The 18731-nt window shown below is 34.1% G+C and overlaps 1 protein-coding gene across 1 annotated transcript; it reads left to right on the top strand.

Annotated features, from left to right (window-relative positions):
* The first annotated feature begins 5109 nt into the window (after positions 1–5109).
* On the top strand, positions 5110–18710 carry LOC129941261 (sodium-coupled monocarboxylate transporter 1-like). The gene is made up of 11 exons (XM_056049850.1): positions 5110–5377; positions 5451–5610; positions 11045–11162; positions 11240–11307; positions 11372–11523; positions 16885–17025; positions 17082–17190; positions 17254–17363; positions 17911–18175; positions 18233–18387; positions 18447–18710. The coding sequence occupies exons 1-11, from the start codon at positions 5157–5159 to the stop codon at positions 18700–18702; spliced, it is 1755 nt and encodes a 584-aa protein (XP_055905825.1). The 5' UTR covers positions 5110–5156; the 3' UTR covers positions 18703–18710.
* Positions 18711–18731: the final 21 nt, after the last annotated feature.

An 18731-nucleotide genomic window follows, 5' to 3' on the forward strand; every position in this document is an offset into this window, starting at 1 on the left:
GTGAAGCCATTCGTCAACAACCTGATAGGTCCTTATCAGTGTGGTCTCAGACTAGGAAAGTCCACCATTGATCTTGAAAAGAACCCAGGAAATTCAAATCGATACCGACCATCTCTTTTTCGATTTAAAAGCCGCGTATTACAGCATCTATAGAGAAGAGCTTTACAGAGCAATTTCTAGCTTTGGCATCCCTCTCAAACTTATCCGTTTGTACAGAATGTGCAATGTGCATGCTGCTCGGAAAAGATCTCACCTATGCATTTTATGTCAAAAAAGCTTTTAAACAAGACGATGCACTGTCATGCGTCTTCTTCAACTTTCTGGAAAGAATTGGGCAAATTTTAACCTTCTATTACTCGGAAATTCCGATGATATTGACATAGTTGGAAGATGAAGCTAAAATTAACTTAGCAAAAACAACTAATAAAATGCACAATTTTAAAGAAGAAATGTTAAGAAAACATCTGAAAATTGAGCTTATATAAAAAAAATGCATTTAACAATTGCTTCAAATAGCGGATTTGTTCATAGACTGCTACATTAACATGTGGTGTGGAAACGAGCTTGAAGCTCGCCTCAATTCTTTATATACCTGAACCGAGTTGAAATGAGCTTGATTCGCCTCGATTCCGTTCGGGGATCGGAGTCGAGTCAAAATTTGCGAACAAAAACATGTGTGGAGGAGTTGGTTTTACAGATAATGCGTTATGGTCTGTTTATTTGCATATTTGTGTACAAAAATTACAGTTTTGAGTTAATCAAATTAAAAAAAAAGAGGCTGGGATGCGACCCACACTGATAACTTCCCATCCCGTCTGTCGATTTGTCTTGCTTTAAAGTTTGTCTATATGTACTCGTATCAATTTTTACCAAATTTGCGTTCTATTTTTGGTAGATTTTAGTTTTTATGAAAAAACGGACTGAATATCGAAAACAATATTTTCTGTGAAATAAAATGAGTTTCAAACCAATATTTTTAATTTTTGAAAAGCTATTTAAGTCGAAAGTAAATGTTTACCAAGTTTTAGTATTGTTTTTTTTTAGAGTTTTATTTTTTGTAAGAAAATTGTCGATGCGATTTTTTTGAAAATTTTATCGAATGTTGAAAACAATATTTCTCATAAGATAAAATTTGTTTGAAGCCAATATTACAAATTTTTGAAAAGATATTTGAGTCGAAAATCAATTTTTACCAACTTCTGTTAATTTTTTTTAAGTTTTTAATTTTTTTGTACAAAAACTGTCAATTCCATTTTTTTCAAAATTTTATCAGATGTCAACAACATTATTATTCGTTGCAACAAATTGTTTTGGAGTCATCTCCATCATATTTTAGTCGTTAAATTTTGGAGGTGAAAATTCAGTTTTTTGATTTATAAAAAAACCGTTGAATTGATTTTTTTTTTCAAAAAATATACTTCTTTGATATCACGTTACAATATATTATATAAAATGTGATTCAAGTCTCTAGCGTTTTTGGTTCGTAAGATATTTAGGGTTAACCAAAATTTTCACCTTTTTTCAAACTGCTATGGTAAAAAAACCACCCACGCAATTTTCTTGAGAGCTCTTTCTGCCTTATTATCTGTATAACAAAATTTATTTGAAATCGATATCTCTTCTGGTTCTTGAGCTATGGACGACGAAAAAACGTCGCGAACGTACACGCACGCACAGACATCTTTCTAAAAATCTTTTATTTCGACTCTAGGTACCTTGAAACGTCGAGAAATGTCAAAATTTTCAATTTGACAAAACGGGCCCTACAATAACTAACTATGGGAAGTTAAAAAAAATTGCACATGAAGTAGGTAGCATACTTTTATAAGAAACATCGAAACACCATTTGCATTTTAGAGAGTGCTGTCAAACTTAATCGATTTAAAATCTTGTTGTGCGGTGGAAACACCATGAAGATTTATTAAATCTAAACTGAGATAAACCTTTGATATAAACATAGCAAAACATAAATATCTTTTCTATTGTTTTCTTTTGCAAAATAGGCCCAGTTTGTCCATTTTCACTACCAAAACTAATTAATATCAAAAGTAATAGATTGATTTTTTTCCCTAATGGAAAATACTCATGATTGCAAATGCACAACTACTCAACGAACACAGCCATCAAGATACAAATGCAATATCAATCTATCCAACATTTGAGAACGAAATCACACAAGGACATTAATGTCAAAAACCCATCCATAGTATGATTCTACTCTTACTTTTATCGGTGTTATTCATACTATGGATATTGTTTTTGCTATTCGTGTAAAACTCTGCTATACTATGGATAGATTTTCCAACAAAACGCGGTTATTGTTTTTTTTTAGATATACGTATATGTAAGTTTAAGTATATAATAAAACATCATTGAAGGCATACTTTTCTGATTTTGTGAGTTGCGAAATGATAATTCAGTAATTCATTTTCAATTAATAAAATTGACAAGCTGTTTAGTTTATCTTGTATTGTAGCATTGTGCTTTGAAGTTAATTTTGTATCCGGTTCAAATTCGAAAATGAACGCTCTCCACTGCAATTTAAACCATCTAAGTTAAAAAAAAAACTCTACAGGCAATTTTTTGGAAATGTGGAATGGAAAATTTGATATTATAATAAGATCTTCATTTACATCTTTATTGAATTCTTTTAAATACGGTGCAAGCATTCTACCTCAAGTTCTTCTACATTACCATCTCTATGGTTATTTGAAAACTGTTCGCAAGAATTTTGCAACTCCACTGAAGTCAAGTATTGCAATCGACAAAAAAAGGCAAACCATACATTAATTTCTTGAAACAATTGGATCGCATAATTGCAAAGTAATAGTGTCAATAATTTGAAAAAAAAAGTTGATATTTTAAACTTTTCTTTAACAATTAGCTGAACTGATGGTGCAGAACCATCAAAATATGTGGCACGCGAACTTCGTACTATTTTTCGTTGCAATAAGTATTTTAATTAGCATCCGGATTCTGAATTTTGGCACACGCTTCAAATTTATTAAAATTCCCCTTAGATCATATATGAAAGAACAAAGTAAACAAAGTAAATTGGCAGCAACGCACGTCAATAGTTATTGTTTCTTTTTGAAGGCTCTTGCTGGTTTTATGAATTCTTTCTAATATTGTGCTCCAAATTTCTGTTAAAATGAGGAACTTCAATTTTGACATTTTCTTAAGACAGGCTTAGCGCTTCGCTTTTTTTGTCTGGAGCTTGCTCTGGATCTCTAGAGATAGATGTCAAGGCTTCAGTAATTTGCTTATAACCATGATGGAGCGCGTTAACTGTATCAGCTCGTGCAGACCATCTTGTTTCAAAAAGGCTTTTAACAACTCTATGTGAACCTAAACATTCATTCCGTGTATTCCAGCCCATCGCTAGCAGCAGAAAAAAACTTGTTGCCTCCTGCAAACAACCAGCCGCATCAAGGCCTAGTAAGTTAAGAGAATGTGCTGCACAAAGTACAAAGGTAGCAAATTAGCACTTCTAATTTAATCTTGCTTGCAAACCAGAATATTTTCCCGACATATAAGATGCCTTATCATAGCTTTGTCCTCTACAATCCTCTATTGAAATATCATGATTTTCCAGAAATGTCAAGATTGTGTTAGCCAAAAATTCAGATTTATGCTCTTGAATAGGTATAATAATATAATAGGTATAATAGGTAACAATTTTTAACATACCGAATTACAAAAGTCAACTGGTCGATATTAGAAAGGTCGGGTGTACTATCAACGAAAAGGGAAAAATATTTTACGGATCTAATTTCACCTAAAATGTTCGTTAGGACTTCTTTTCCCATTATATAAATGAATTCGTTGCTGATAAATAGAAAGTGTATCCCTTTCCTGGGCTCCCATTGATCTGGGATGAATGAATCATCATGGGACAAAATGGAGAGAATTTTACCCCCACACTTTAAAATATCTCTTTTTACGAATTTTAGTGCAGACAGTAAGCGAACGGAACTAATCCAATAAATCTTCAGCACAGTAAAGCCGATTTGTCAATTGAATAAAAACAGTGGACTATATGGCAAATCCTTGATTCAGGAAACCCATCTAGGATTTTTTAGAATAAATGTTGATATATGATACAAATAAAAACGTAAGTTCAGTTAAAATCTAAACCGGAAATAAGATTTTGTAAAGCTCCCTCAATGGCGGTGTAACGTGTTGTTAAATTTTAAATAAAATCTCTTGGAAAGCTATGTTAAAGGAAATTGGTTTTTGGAAATCTGACGTTCTTTTCAAAAACATTCTAGTAAAGATATAAATCTTCGGTAGTCATATTGGTTTGCCTACAAGCTAAACCGGAAATCGGACTCATAAACTCATGTAAGTATGCATGTGATTTCTCCTGTAATTTTATGAAATTTCCCCCAAAAACTTAGTAGTTGATTCTATGCGTGTAAAAACACGTCAATTTTTCTCGTTGAATTAAATGAATTGAGTGTGTTTGGTTCTATTTATCATTGCAACTATTTAAAAACTAATCCGAAACCCAATTTAAATTGCTTCAATACAACCCAAGACTGAATCAAAACACCAAAACCCAAAAAGCCAGGTCGTGAGTCACAAGTTACAAGTTTTTTCTTAAACGGGATAAGAGTTTTTTACGTTGTTTTTATTTCGGTAAATTCTCGACCCCTGTTTCTTTCCTGCTTATAAGTATTTCGAATAGCAATTATATATACATTATGTATAAACTTCCAACAGCACAGCTGTCATTGATACAATAGTCATACCGCAGCTCCTTTATGTCCGATATCATCATTACAATGCTTATCATGAATTTATCTTTTCAATAATAAGCACCAACATTATTTTTATAACATTTATGTATATCGTTTTGAGATTCCAAAAATACAATTATTTAAAACAATTTTCCAAATGGTCCTCCCTTGCGAGGCTTTACATACATAAACTATCGCCAAAATATATTTTTTATTTTGAAGATAAAATCAATGATAGTATTGTGATAGGTGACCAGTATTTTATTATCTTTGATTTATTGATATAAATTATTAAAATACTTAACTATAAAATTTTATTGAATAGACTGCTTCATTTAGTTACATTCTTTCTTAGTCCAAACAAGAGTGTACTTTGGTGAACTACAAAAAGAATCTTATAGTTTAAACTTTAAAATGTCAGCTGCGAGTAACATAACTGACACGGTGGAAACGTTTACCAAAATATTTACGTTCGGTTTCGAAGACTATGCTGTTTTTATATCGATGTTAGTTGTATCGGCTGGAATTGGAGTATATTTTGGATTTTTCTCGGGTAAAAATGATACTGCTGATGAATATTTACTTGGTGGCAGAAATTTAAAAGCTTGGCCAGTTGCTATTTCTTTGGTATCGAGGTAAAAATACTGCGATTGAAAATATTGAGACAATATAATCTAATTGTTTATATAATTTGTACAATAACTTCAGTCAATTATCAGCTATATCAATTGTGACAATACCATCGGAAATGTATAGTTTTGGTATAACATTTGCATTTACCATGATTGCAATGTTTGGAGCACTTCCCATCTTGATGTACATTATAATTCCAGTGTTTTATAATAACAACATTTCAAATTGTTATGAAGTAAGTATAGAGAAGTTACATAATTATTTTTATTCATGTGTTTTATCTTTTATGAAATACAACAAATCCAAACAATAATCTCAATAGTAGATATTGTGTACATTAAATCTATAGATTGGATATCAATTATTGTTAGTTTTATTTTCATGTTCTAATCAATCAATACTATGTAAAAGGGTAATTTATCATTTTTCGATTTACCACGTCAAACACATCACTTTATTTCAGCTGTTTAGATTGATGCCGGTAAAAATGATTTAAACAATTGATGTTTGAGTATATTCTTAACATCAACAATGTTTCTCATATTCAATTGATTGTCATATCAAAAGAAAAAAAGATCAATTATAAAAGAGGCTCGGATGCGACCCGTACCGATAACTTCTTATCCCGTCAGTCGATGTGTCTTGTTTACAATTTTAACAAAATATTCATAACAATATTTTGTGTGGGATAAATAAATAATTTGAAGTCAACATCTTTCTATGATCTCCTAATACTTGAGTTGAAAACCATTTCTTATCAGTTAATTGTTGATTTAATATATTTTCGTGTTTTGTTTAAAAAATTATCAGTTTAATTCTTCGAAAAAATCATCTACAATATTTTGCATATGATGAAATATTTTGATTTCAATAATATAAATAAAATTCAGCACAGAATGAAATCATTTTGAAATCTGCCATTTGATTTGTCAAAAAAACCCTCCATTTTTCAATGTGTTCTGTTTTAAAATCGTTAGACCGGTTTTTTTAAAATTAATTTTTGTTATACATTGGTGGACAAGACTTTAGCACACTTGTTAAAAAGAATAAAAACCATTTAATTTTCAATTTGCTTTCTTATTATGAAATTAGTTATATTTTATTTACATTACATATACGTAGCACTATGTTTTCATAGAACCTCATCAAATATGTTTAACATCTGTATGAAGAAAAAAGTATGGAATGTAGAAACATCAATTTTTCGCCTGGACACAAATTTAGCACATTCAACACTTTCTTGATAAAATTTTACTTACCGTTATCAATTTTAAGTTTTTCTTAGTATTTGGTAGATAACCCTTTATTTTGCAGTACAGAAGCAATTCTTTTTGGCAAACTTTCAACAAAAGCATCACATCGTGACTTTGGAATTGCATACCAAGCATTTTGAATCTCCTGCCTCAATTGTGTTAAATGGGTTCAATGTGATATTCAACATCATTCCACAAATTCTCTATCGGGTTAAGATCGGGTGATTGTGCTGGCTACTTCAAAACGTCGATTTTATTCACCTCTAAGGCACAACTTTGAAGTGTGTTTATGATCGTTGTCGTGCATGAAGAGCCATAATAACAGCAAATTGTCTTCTGCGTAGGGTATCATATGATCCAACAGGAAATCTCTGTACACGTTCTGGTCCATTTTGGTGTCAATTTTTACGATGGGGCCAACGCGCGCCGTGCCATGAAAAAGCAGCCCAGACCATTACGTTGCCTCCACCGTGTTTCACAGTCTTAATGCTGTACCTTGGATCATATTCCCTGTTTTTTGGACGCCATACATATTTTTTCCCATCCGATCCGAAACGGCAGAATTTGGATTCATGGTACCAGAACACGTTTTTCCAAAAACTAATTGACTTGTCTAGGTGAGCTTTGGCAAACTGTAACCTAGATTTCAGATTTTTTTGATACAAGCGGTTTCTTCTGACCAACGCACCTACGTCGATTGTTTTCATTTAATCGGCGTCTTATGGTCCTTGAGGAAACATTTACTCCATAGTTCGTTGAAAGTTCGCTTCTTAAACGGATCCTTGGTCGATAACCTATAAATAATTCTATCTTCATTTGTAGTTGTGTTTCTGGTCCGGGGGTTTTGTTTAACGTTTTTAATTACTTCAAACTTTTTGAAATGACGAATGGCATTAAAAACCAGCTTCCTGGAGCGTTCTAATAACTTAGGAATGTCTGTTACCGTCCGACCTTTTGACTTCATTTTCAAGATCATACTTCGTTTTTCCTTTGAGCCCCATTTTCCTTTTGTCATGACTAATTAATTTTGTTTTTATTTTTTTTGATATATATCATTAAAGGAATATTGAATTACCTCAAAAATTATTTTCTTTTAAAAAAAAAACAAAAAATTGCAAGACGGGATAAAATTATGTCCAGCCAAAAACAACGCAAATCACAAACAATCTTAATTTTTCGCAAAACGGTATTTTACTTTTCAATCATTTACAAATTTGTATTACCATATAAGGTTGTCATAATAACAACATAAAAATGAACCGTTATTTGCAAGTAATAAAGAATTGAAAGTAGAAAAATACTTGTACTCTTTTCAATGTGGTAAATTCGTGTCCACCACTGCATACGAATTTTCCATTTTTTCTTAAAAATATTTTTGTTATGCAGTTGTTTAGTGATTGAATTTGAATACAAATTTAGTCTGGAAGAATCATCATCATATATTATTTCTTTAGCATGTCTCCCTTTTTCTGCTCTCATACGGAACTAAGTTTAACAAATAAGGTGCCAAAAGAAAGAGAATTTTCCGAAGACTATGCGAATTGTATTTTATTATATATTCATTTATAATTTGTTAAAAAGCTTAACTTTTTATGAAATTTGAAAAACTCGGAAAATATTATGTTAAGGGAAATGGTTTGTGTATTTGAATGAACTTATCGGATACACACCATTTTGAAGCTTGTCCCAAGACACAACTCATCCTAGAACAACTCATCCCGGAAATATAAAATACTTGTAAGCATACTTTACGAAAACAATTGTTTGTGTATTCAACTAGTTCGTTCAAAGCTTTTTTCTTTGAATAGCTTTATTTTAATTCTATATTAGAAGAACCAGGATGGAAAATAAATTATCTGAAGATAAGAAAGAGGCAGAACATGTATGTTTAAATTGTAAAGCCATCGCCTATTGCTTGTAGTTAGGTAGGTGTCAAAAACGAATAAAGAATGTTATTGGTAGGTAGAAGGTGCTTACTTCAATCCAACCACATTCCTTCTTTCCTACAAGTTTTCAGCGCAAACATATAGTTATTAGGTTCAGTTTATTTTGATTTTTCAAATTTGTTTGGTGAAAATCGTTCGAGCGTTTTTTTTTTAAATTAGTTTTGTATATATAAAATTTTTAAATTTTTTTCTAAAAATATTTTTCGTATGCAGTTGTTTAGTGATTGTAAATATACACTTTACATTTGAATTTTGTAAACAAATGTTGACCTTTTTTTGAGATATAGAATTTTGAAAAAATAAAATTCAATCTTTTTTAAAAATTCAAACAATAAAAAATTGCATTTTTGATAATCAAATATTGTTAAGGCAATATAAGAGATATAATGTTTTGAAATCAGTTCATAAGTTGCTGAGAAAATTAAAAAACAAAATAACGGTTCTATGAGCGTTACCTTTCCTGAACAATACAAAAATATGTTTTTCTTATTGAAGAAAAAAACGCCTAACGCGAATCTGCTCAAAACCTTGACTTCTAAGTTTGAACTCAATCGACTCAATGGTTTAGGCTGTAGGAGCGTGGACAGACAGACAAAACCGACCAGACGGAATAGCGAGACCCACTTTTTTTGACTTCTCTACCATCGTAACATCATGTTTGATTAAAATCTCGAGTTCGAAATTTTGAACGAATGCAAAACTTTGCCATATAGGTCGAAAGTTAAAAACGTTTATTGTATTTTAATTCGATTTACAATTGACGTGCCCAGCAATATCAGATTTTCATTTATTATTGCAAGTTTCATTGGTAAGCTGTACGTGGTTGTTGCTTGAGAGCTCTTGGAAGGTTGGGCAGTATGTTCTTGGATGCGTACATGTTCAAAACGTCTATTTAAAACAGGTACCCGAACTAGATTGTGTTTGGCAGAAAGTATTCTTAGAGCTTTGTTGTTTTTTCATTTCAAAACGAAGTTTCCGTCATTATAACCTCTTAAAATAAGTTCATCCCTTTTCAACTTTGCTAACTTACATAAATTCTGTTGGAAGGTTTCGCCTATTAGATCTAAGGGTCTTCTGTTTCTAGAAGGACTAAGTCAATTTATTAATTGCATAGAAGTTATTATCATAAAGACATCTTCTTTCATTGAGAAGTCTTTGGCAAAGTTCGGAACATAGGTTTTTTGGTAGTCGTATTTGCCTTTTACCCGTTTCTAATTTTCTTCAAGTGCTCATGTTTATATATCCATAAGTAGAACAATGAACAGAGTTTGAAAGTTTTCTCATGATGAGTTTTGTTTTTTTTTATTGCATTTTCCATCAGCCATTAAAAATAAATTTCCTCAACTTAACAATGAGATCACTCCAGGTCTTCCTGCTATTTTCCTAAACAAAATGTCATTCTTCTCTTTCAACCCCTCTATCAAACATTCGTCATCCTTATCTCAAGAAACATTTCTTTAATACGGAAAACATCTTTTATAATTCCATTCCATAAGAAGGGGCCAAAAGAGGAGGTGATTAACTTTCTCACATAACAAAAATGTGTAAAAGAGTTCTAAATGAACTCATTAGCTTCCGTTGCAGATCTCTAATCACCCCAGCACAGCACGGCTTCTTAAAAAATTGATCTACCAACACAAACCTTGTAAAGTTCATTTTATTCACTTTAAGAGCAATAGAAAACGGAATTGAATTTGGTATAGCCTTCACTGACTTCCGTAAAGCATTTGACAAAATTTCTCATCATCTCGTAGCCTTCAAACTCTCCTCCTTAAGTTTTAAAAGCCTTATCCTGAAATGGATTCTTGAAAATCGTGAATATATTTAAATTTAGATCCGCTCGTTCCAATCGTATTCTAGCCACTTCTGATGTTCCCCAAGGTAATCATTTAGGACCTCTTCTCTTTATCCTTGCAATTAAAGACATTGATATGGTCATTAAACATTTTCAAATATCCCTTAAAGCTGATGTTACAAAATTTTTCAAAATCATTGCAACTCTTGAAGACGTATCTCTAATCCAAATAGATTTCGACTATTTCTCAACCTGGTGTATCAAAAATTGCTTAGAGCTCAACATTAGCAAACGCCAGACAACTCCCTTATCGCTATCGGGTAAACGTCATACTACAACTATCGTCATAATCATTCCATACATATAGTAGAAAACATAAGCTTTTTATGTAACTGTGAACTGAAATATCTACTTCACAAGGTCAACTCTGCTTAAGTGTTGTTAAAAGATGGTCCAAAGAGTTGTCTAACCCTTACGTGACCCGATCGCTTTACATGACGTTTTTCCTTGAATATGCGCCTCAGTTTCGGTCTCCATACCAAAAATAAAAAGCATCCAAGGAAGAAAATCCTTTGATCTTGAACAAAGGTCCAAACACGGTTAAAAATAATCCCATTTTTGTTCTTTTTATTTAAGTTCAAGTAAGTTAATACATTTACAATGTTATCATTTCAGTACTTGGAACTAAGATTCAATAAGACTACCCGTCAAATTCTGACCCTATCATTTGTATTGACGGGTTATTTGCTAATGCCAGTTTTTATATTCATACCAGCTTTATCATTTGCCCAAGGTAAGATATTTAATTTCTTTTTTATTTTTTGTTTCCTTGAAAAGAAAATATAAATTTTGTATTTATTTGGACAACAGTTACAGGTGTTAATATTCATCTCATAAATGCAATTGTGTGTTCCATTTGTGTTTTCTACACAATGTTGGTAAGTTAACAAAATCAAAGTTTGTTTAACACACTTTACATTGTTTTTCTTAAAATATTAATAGGGTGGAATCAAGGCAGTCGTGTGGACAGATGTTGTACAGGCTGTTGTAATGGTAATATCCGTTACAATTGTTGGTATCATGGGGGTTATCGCAGTGGGAGGACTCGAAAATGTTATTGGAAATGCTAAAAATGGCGGACGTTTGGATGTTAAGTATGTATAAATTAGCACAACAATAATATTTATATGCCTTTCAAACTTGAGTATTGTTCAAAGTTAACCAATCTCTGAGCTAAATTTGACTCCAGAGGTTTACATTTCTGTGCAGGGTCTAAAAAGGGGGAATATTCGAATTTTGTACTTGAAAATTAATTTATTTAAAAATATTAGTATAAACCCTTCCAACCAAACCAAGAAGTGTTCCTTAGTTAGTTAACAAGAGGGCTGATGAATGTTATAAAAATAGTTGAAAGTATGAGGAATTGAATGGTATAAAGTTTTAAAAGTTGAATAGTGGAAAGTTTAAAATATTAAATGGTTGAATACTTACTTACTTAACGTGGCACGAACTAGGACCACAAACAACAAACTTCTCCAATTAGCTCGGTCCCTAGCTAGTTGTCTCCAGTTGCACACTCCAAGTTAAGTGAGGTCATTATCCACTTGTTCACGCCACCTGATCCGCTGTCTTTCTCTAAGGCTGTCCTATACATAGGTGTAGATGCGAAGACTTTCCTGGCCAGATCATTGGTTTCCATGCGCTCTACGTGACCCAGCCAACTCAGTCGTTGGACAATTTCAACTCATCGTTCCATCTTCTTCTCAACTCACCCTCTGTACATACGGGACCGTAAGTAAATAGGGCTTTACTATTCGATTGCTTCCTTAGCCTAAAGAAACAATGATTAGCAAGAGTAATATTTCGTTTGATCTCAGCGCTGGTGTTGTTTTCTGTGTTCATAGCGTTTTTAACTAAATAAAAGTTACGTGTGTCTATGGTGTCGTTTTGAACTTAACGTCGCGTCGGTGTCGTAGGCCCTTTCTTGATGACAGCATGTACTTGGTTTTCTTGATCCTGCCTCAATACTCACAAAGGCCCCATTGACATCACGCTCAGTTATTCCCATTATGTCAATGGCATCCCCATATGCCAGTAATTGGACAGACTTTTGAAAGATAGTGCTTCTAGTGTTGACGTATGAGCTCTGCATATGACCTATGACATCGCATCACCAAGGGCTTAGAGCGAATTTTCTTTCTGTGTACTCCTGCTTTAAACAGTCCAGCTGTATTCGCACTAAGTGAAACCCAGGTGGGTGAAGATTCCCATCCCACTGAATTCTTTATTCAAGGGTATAACTTGGTGCCATTATTCTTTTCCCACCATGGTGTCGCCCTATACATTAGGAATGATGTTGCTTATCAGTTTTTGCCACAATATGGTCTCTGCACCAATTCTTTTTTTATTTTGATGGGGTTTAAATTTTCCGTCAATAAGCAAATCATTCACTATTGCTTCCTTTATCGAAGCCCCAATCTAGACAGAGTGTCAACTTCTCGTGAATTTGATGCTTTGTCTGATTCAAATCAATGTACACAATTCTTTATGGATTCAACATTCAGGCCAGTCAACACCAGGAGTGTGTGCTGAGATCTTCGCTTAGTTAAACCACCTAACTCAGCTAGTCAACGAGCCCACTCGAATATCGGACGTGGTAGGTCGAGCAGAAAACACTCTTGACTTGTTTCTTGCCTCTGACCCTGGTAATTAGTGTTCTATCTCCTCTAGGCATATCTGACTATTGTGTCATATCAGCAAATTTCTCGTGTAAAAACTCTCCAGTTAAAAAAAGAGCTCCTAAAAGCACCGTTTGGCAATACGAGAAAGCCAACTGGGACGGTCTCAATAATTACTTCAGGATCTTTAACTGGTCAATATGCTTAATCGATAGTGACGTTGACACCAGCGCTGATATGATCACAATTTTGATTCTCCTGGGAATGAGAACTTTTATCCCGAATAGGGTTAAAAGCATCAGACCCAAGGAAAACGCATGGTTGGATGCGAGCGAAGGTAAGTTTCCGTTGTTTTAAAGCCAATCTAACTGAGGAAAACCGGAATAACTTCAAGCAAGCCAGGAAGGCCTGTAACGCCCATATTCGACGACGGCAAAAAATACTGCAATGTCCCAACGGCAGTAAAAATGTTTGGTCATTCGTAAAAAACATGAGGAATTCTTCCTCTTCCTCGGTTCCTACACTCGTTGTGAATGACACTCCATTTGTTAACTCTTTAGAGAAAGCAAATCTCTTTGCTAGGCAGTTCGCCGCCAGTGAGTGTTATGACTCCGCCTGTACTTGATCGAGTTAATGATTCTATGGGGCAAATATTTTTTCGCACTCGTACTGTAGCGAGAGTCCTAAAAGATCTTAACATACATAAATCTGCTGGTCCGGATGGTATCCCCGCTATTGTTCTGAAGACATGTTCTTCATCGCTGGAAAAACCACTGCGTAAGCTTTTTCATCTATGCTACTCGACAGGTCTCATCCGAGCGGATAGAAAACCGCATTTGTCCAGCCTATTCCCAAAAAAGACGAATCTTCCTCACCATCTAATTACCGACCGATGCACTTACGTCCATTCTTTCCAAAGTCATGGAAACGCTGAATAATTATCAGCTCAAGAAATTTCTTGAAGAACGGAAGGTTCTTAATGACTTAATGGTGATCTTATGGTTCATCTCACTGAACAGTGGAGCAAATCTTTTCATCTTTTCGGAGAAAGTAAGATTATTGCACTAGATATTTCAAAAGCATTTGATAGGGTCTGGTATCAGGCTCTCTTATCGAAAATGCGTGCTTTCGGTTTCATGAATCCCTCCTTCATTGGATTAGTAATTACCTTTTGAATCGTACAATACAAGTTGTATTGGATGGATACAAGTCTGAAAACCACAAAATAAATACTGGTGTAACCCATGGCTCTATTCTATTTCCAACACTCTTTCTCATTTTTATTAATGATCTCCTGTCTGCAACTTTTAATCCAATACATTTTTTCGCTGACAATAGTACTCTTAGCTTTTTATATTCGTTTTCAGACTCACATCCCTCTTTTTCGGATGTGGAACTGCAACGACAAAATATGATAAGCTCATTCCGACTTAAACAGCAATGTACAATGGGGATTAAAAAACCACGTGGAAATTAATGCTTCGAAAACCCAATGCTGTCTTGTATCGTTAAAGCGATTATCCATGGACGGCACCTCTTGTGGAACGATCTCATACGCGATGTCGCCAAAAATGCCACAAGATGATTGGGTTTTCTAAAGCGACGCAAGAAGTTTTTCTCTCCTTTTAATCTGGCTGTTATTTACAAGACTTATATACGTCCAAAGCTTGAGTATAACTCCCATATCTGGGCCGGTGCTCCTATAACTTACTTAAGCCTCTCGGATAGTATTGAACGTAGAGCATTTAGATTGATTGGTGATATTACCGTCATAAGATCATTTACGTCACTTGAACATCGTCGAAATGTTTCTTGTCTCACCCTCTTTTACCGTTATTTTAATGGTTTATGCTCTAGAGAAGTAGCCATCTGCATTCCTCCCCTTAAACAGTTCAACCGTAATACTCGCGCTTCTAGGAATGCTCATCAATATACCCTCGAGCCCAACTTCAATCGTACTGTCAAGTACAGAGATTCGTTCTTTAGCCGTACTATGCGAATGTGGAATGCCTTGCCACACTTTGTCTTTTCCAGCTATTGCAATATTCAGGAATTCAAAACCAATGTGCACCGTCATCTCCTTTCAAACCCTCTCTCCCTTTCCTAGTGCTCACACTGTGTCTACATAATAAGGGTAATATATCCCTTTGAGTGTGCGCTTATTATAAAAAAAAACTTGTTTAAAGCCTTTTTTGACATCAAAATGTTCGGTAAAGTTGTTTCCAACTTTTATGAGGCAGCGTGAATTCTCTATGGCTATCCTGCTGCTTTGAAGAGCTCTGCATTTAAGCCATCTGCTCTAGCAGCTGCCTGAAAACGGAAGTCGATTTGTTCACTGTTATACAGCCGGCATAAATGGTCATTCCATATCCTCAGCATTGACTACTATTCTGTGGAACATCATATTCCACTTTCGTCTTTGCAGCCTTCGTTTCGAGGTTTATGTTCTTCTGAGTTTTGTTTCACCTGCTCATAAAACTTCATTTCTGCTTTTGAACCTCTTGACATCCTACACCGTACGCTTCTCATGCACTCCATTTTTCCTTCATAGAAAGTGTTTCTCTCCTACTCATAGAACTAGTGAGCAGCTCTCGTCCTTTTATGCGCCACTGCTTTGCATGCCTGTTGGTTGGCTGCATTTTTGCTGCCGACATTCTTCATCAAACCAGGGATTTCTCGTTGGTGGCTGTTTAAAAACCCAGAACGTCAGAGGTGGCTTCTCTGCATATATCTTGGCAATGTTGCCACTGGTTCTCGATACACGGTGTTGGCGGGTGCAGAACTTCGAAAGAGGTTACTTCTGACTCGGTCGGAGAAGGAGTTGCAAGGATTTTCCCGATTATTGCACCAAAGATGTCTTCCCTTCCTAAATTGGCATTAAAATCGCCCCTGACAATTTTAATATCACTGCTGGGACACTGTTCATAGGCTTTGTTCAAGAGCTCGAAGAAAATATCCTTATTGTTTTAATTTTCTGTGGGGGCTTGTGGAGCGTGTGCGCATATTTGGCTAATGTTGCCGAATTTAGCCTTGATGGGGATAATCATGAGTCGCTCGTTGATGCACCTTGTTCAAGACTTGTTGCCTAAATCTGGCTCCAACGACAAAGCCGCATGCAAATAAGCGTTATTGGTTTTTTTGGTAGCAGTCACCATAATAAATATCGAAGTTTATCATCTTCTTTTTGGCGGGCCCATCGCATTGCCTTAATGGCGTTGATATCTGTTTTATAGGAGTCTAGGGCCTCCCCTTATTCTTCGGCTGGTCTTGGAATATAAAGGGCCAAACATTTCACTTGCGTATCCGAAGTTCGTTGTTTTAAATAGTCAACAATAAATCCATTCGTATCCAAGGCTCGTTGGTGCTTCGCAACTAGTTTTTTCTTTACGACGCACAACCTCCAACCTGAAGGATCAGGTTAATTTTTTAAATTCCAAGGCCAGGGCCGATATAACCATTTCTTACAGACCTGAGCTCCGAATCGTAGTACCTCTATTAGGTGTTTACTGTGTAGTTCAACCTATCTGAAACTCTAGACGCAACCGTAAATTCCATCTTAGAAGTTTTTTTGGTTGAGTGGCTGAGAGGTTAAAGAGTTTAATGATCGAACGGTTGAGAGCTTGACAAGTTAAATAGTTGCATGGTTAAGGTTTGGAAAGTTAAATAAATAGTAGAATGGATGATGCTCAGTACCTACATATTTTCACAATTTCTGTATTACACTGTATTACGAAGTCATGGCTTTTTGTACAACCTTTTATGAAATAGTTCAATATTCAACTGTATATCACATTCAGTTGAGGAGATTTATATCTAATTTGTATTTTCATATTTCAGTATGAACTTTGATGTCACTACTCGAACAACCCTTTGGAATGCATCTGCTGGAGGACTATGCTTATGGGTAGGTCATATCGGCCTTAGCCAAGTTTGTGTACAGAGAATTGTAGCCCTACCTTCTCTCGGACAAGCCAAAAAGTGAGGAAAATGTTGTTTACTTTTTTTAGCTCTAATAACCCAAATTATGTTAAAAGGTCCTTGTTCATTTTTGCCATTGGATTTATTTTTGTTATGTTTTTCAATTGTTTTACTGGGATAATTATGTATTCGATGTATCACGATTGTGATCCACTTAAGATAAAGGTAAGTGGTCTAAATTATATGTTTTTTGAGATTACAATTTTATTTATTTATTTTTTTTTAAAGATTGTTGACAAACCAGACAAAATGATGCCGTTTTTCGTACAAGACGTAGTGGGACATTTGAAAGGAATGCCAGGCTTGTTTATATCTTGCGTTTTTAGTGCAGCTTTAAGGTAAATAATTACAATGTGATTTACTTAATGGAACACAATGGCGCAGTTTACTAAGCTCAAAAGATGATTTGCCTAATTTTTAACGATTTTAACATCTTACTATCTCTTAACAATTTGCTAAAGTTAAAATCACGAAATCTCTACTTTAAATTTAACAATCCATTTGACATCTTTCCAATTATTCTTATAAGAGCATTTTTTGGAATGATGTAGTCAAAAGTTGGGAACTACAATTAATAGGTCCGTTTAAGCGAATTTATTTTGTATAATTTTACGAACTGACACTTTTTGGCCATGTTTAGATGCTTATTTTTTAAAAAGAGTCAAACGAAAAGAAAGGTTTAAGATTTTGTAATGCCTTAGTAAATTGCTAACTATTAAGCAAATTTCCAACTCGTATATTGTTAAAAGTTAAACCCTTAAGGAAAGATTGTTTAAAATTGTTTACCAATATATTTATTGAAACTAAATTAATGGTTATTCAGTGTATACCAAGTCTTATATTTTAAATAGCTCCTTATTTTAAACATTTTTATCAATTTTTCAGTGCAATGTCAGCTAGCATGAATTCTTTAGCAGGAATTTTTTATTTCGATTATGTAAAGCCTTTTGTTAATCATTCCGAACGAAAAGCCAATCTATCCATGAAAGGTTTCATTTTGTTTACTGGTTTCTTTTGTGTTGCTGCCGGCTTCTTAGTTGAAAAATCTGCGTCTCTTCTTCAAACCATTATGACAATTGGTGGAGTAGTTCAAGGTGCTATGGTTGGTGTTTTTATGTTGGGATTTTTAGTGCCTAAAGCTAATGGAAAAGTAAATTAATTCATAACAAGCCAAGGAATTTTAATATCTATACAATCTTTTACTCAGAGTGCATTAATTGGACTTCTCTCAAGTATGCTAGCTATTCTCGTTCTTGTAACTGGAGCCCAACGAAGAATGGAAGCTGGAAAACTTGCATTCCCCCCATTGCCAAGCAGAGATGATGGATGCGATCGTTTTAACTACACACTACATGGATCAATGTAAATTAAATATTTGTAATTTTCTATGACTTTAAACTTTAAAACATTTTATTTTTTAGTTTCAGATCAAATGTGACAAATGAAATTGTACAAACAGTTGAACATGATGAAGGATTTTCTATTTTTGAAATCTCTTTCCAATGGTATACGATATTAGGCATATTTGTTGTCTGGATAGTTGCGATTCCATTGAGTTATGTGATTCCAGATGATAAGAAACTAGATCATAATTTACTTTCACCAATTATACAAAAATTTGTAAGATATGACAGTGTTAAGACCGACGATTATCCAATGAAGAAACCACATTTTTAGAAAGTTGAAGAAATTGTTGTTATTATTTA

This window comes from Eupeodes corollae, chromosome 1, assembly GCF_945859685.1.
Source record: "Eupeodes corollae chromosome 1, idEupCoro1.1, whole genome shotgun sequence".
NCBI lineage: Eukaryota > Metazoa > Arthropoda > Insecta > Diptera > Syrphidae > Eupeodes > Eupeodes corollae.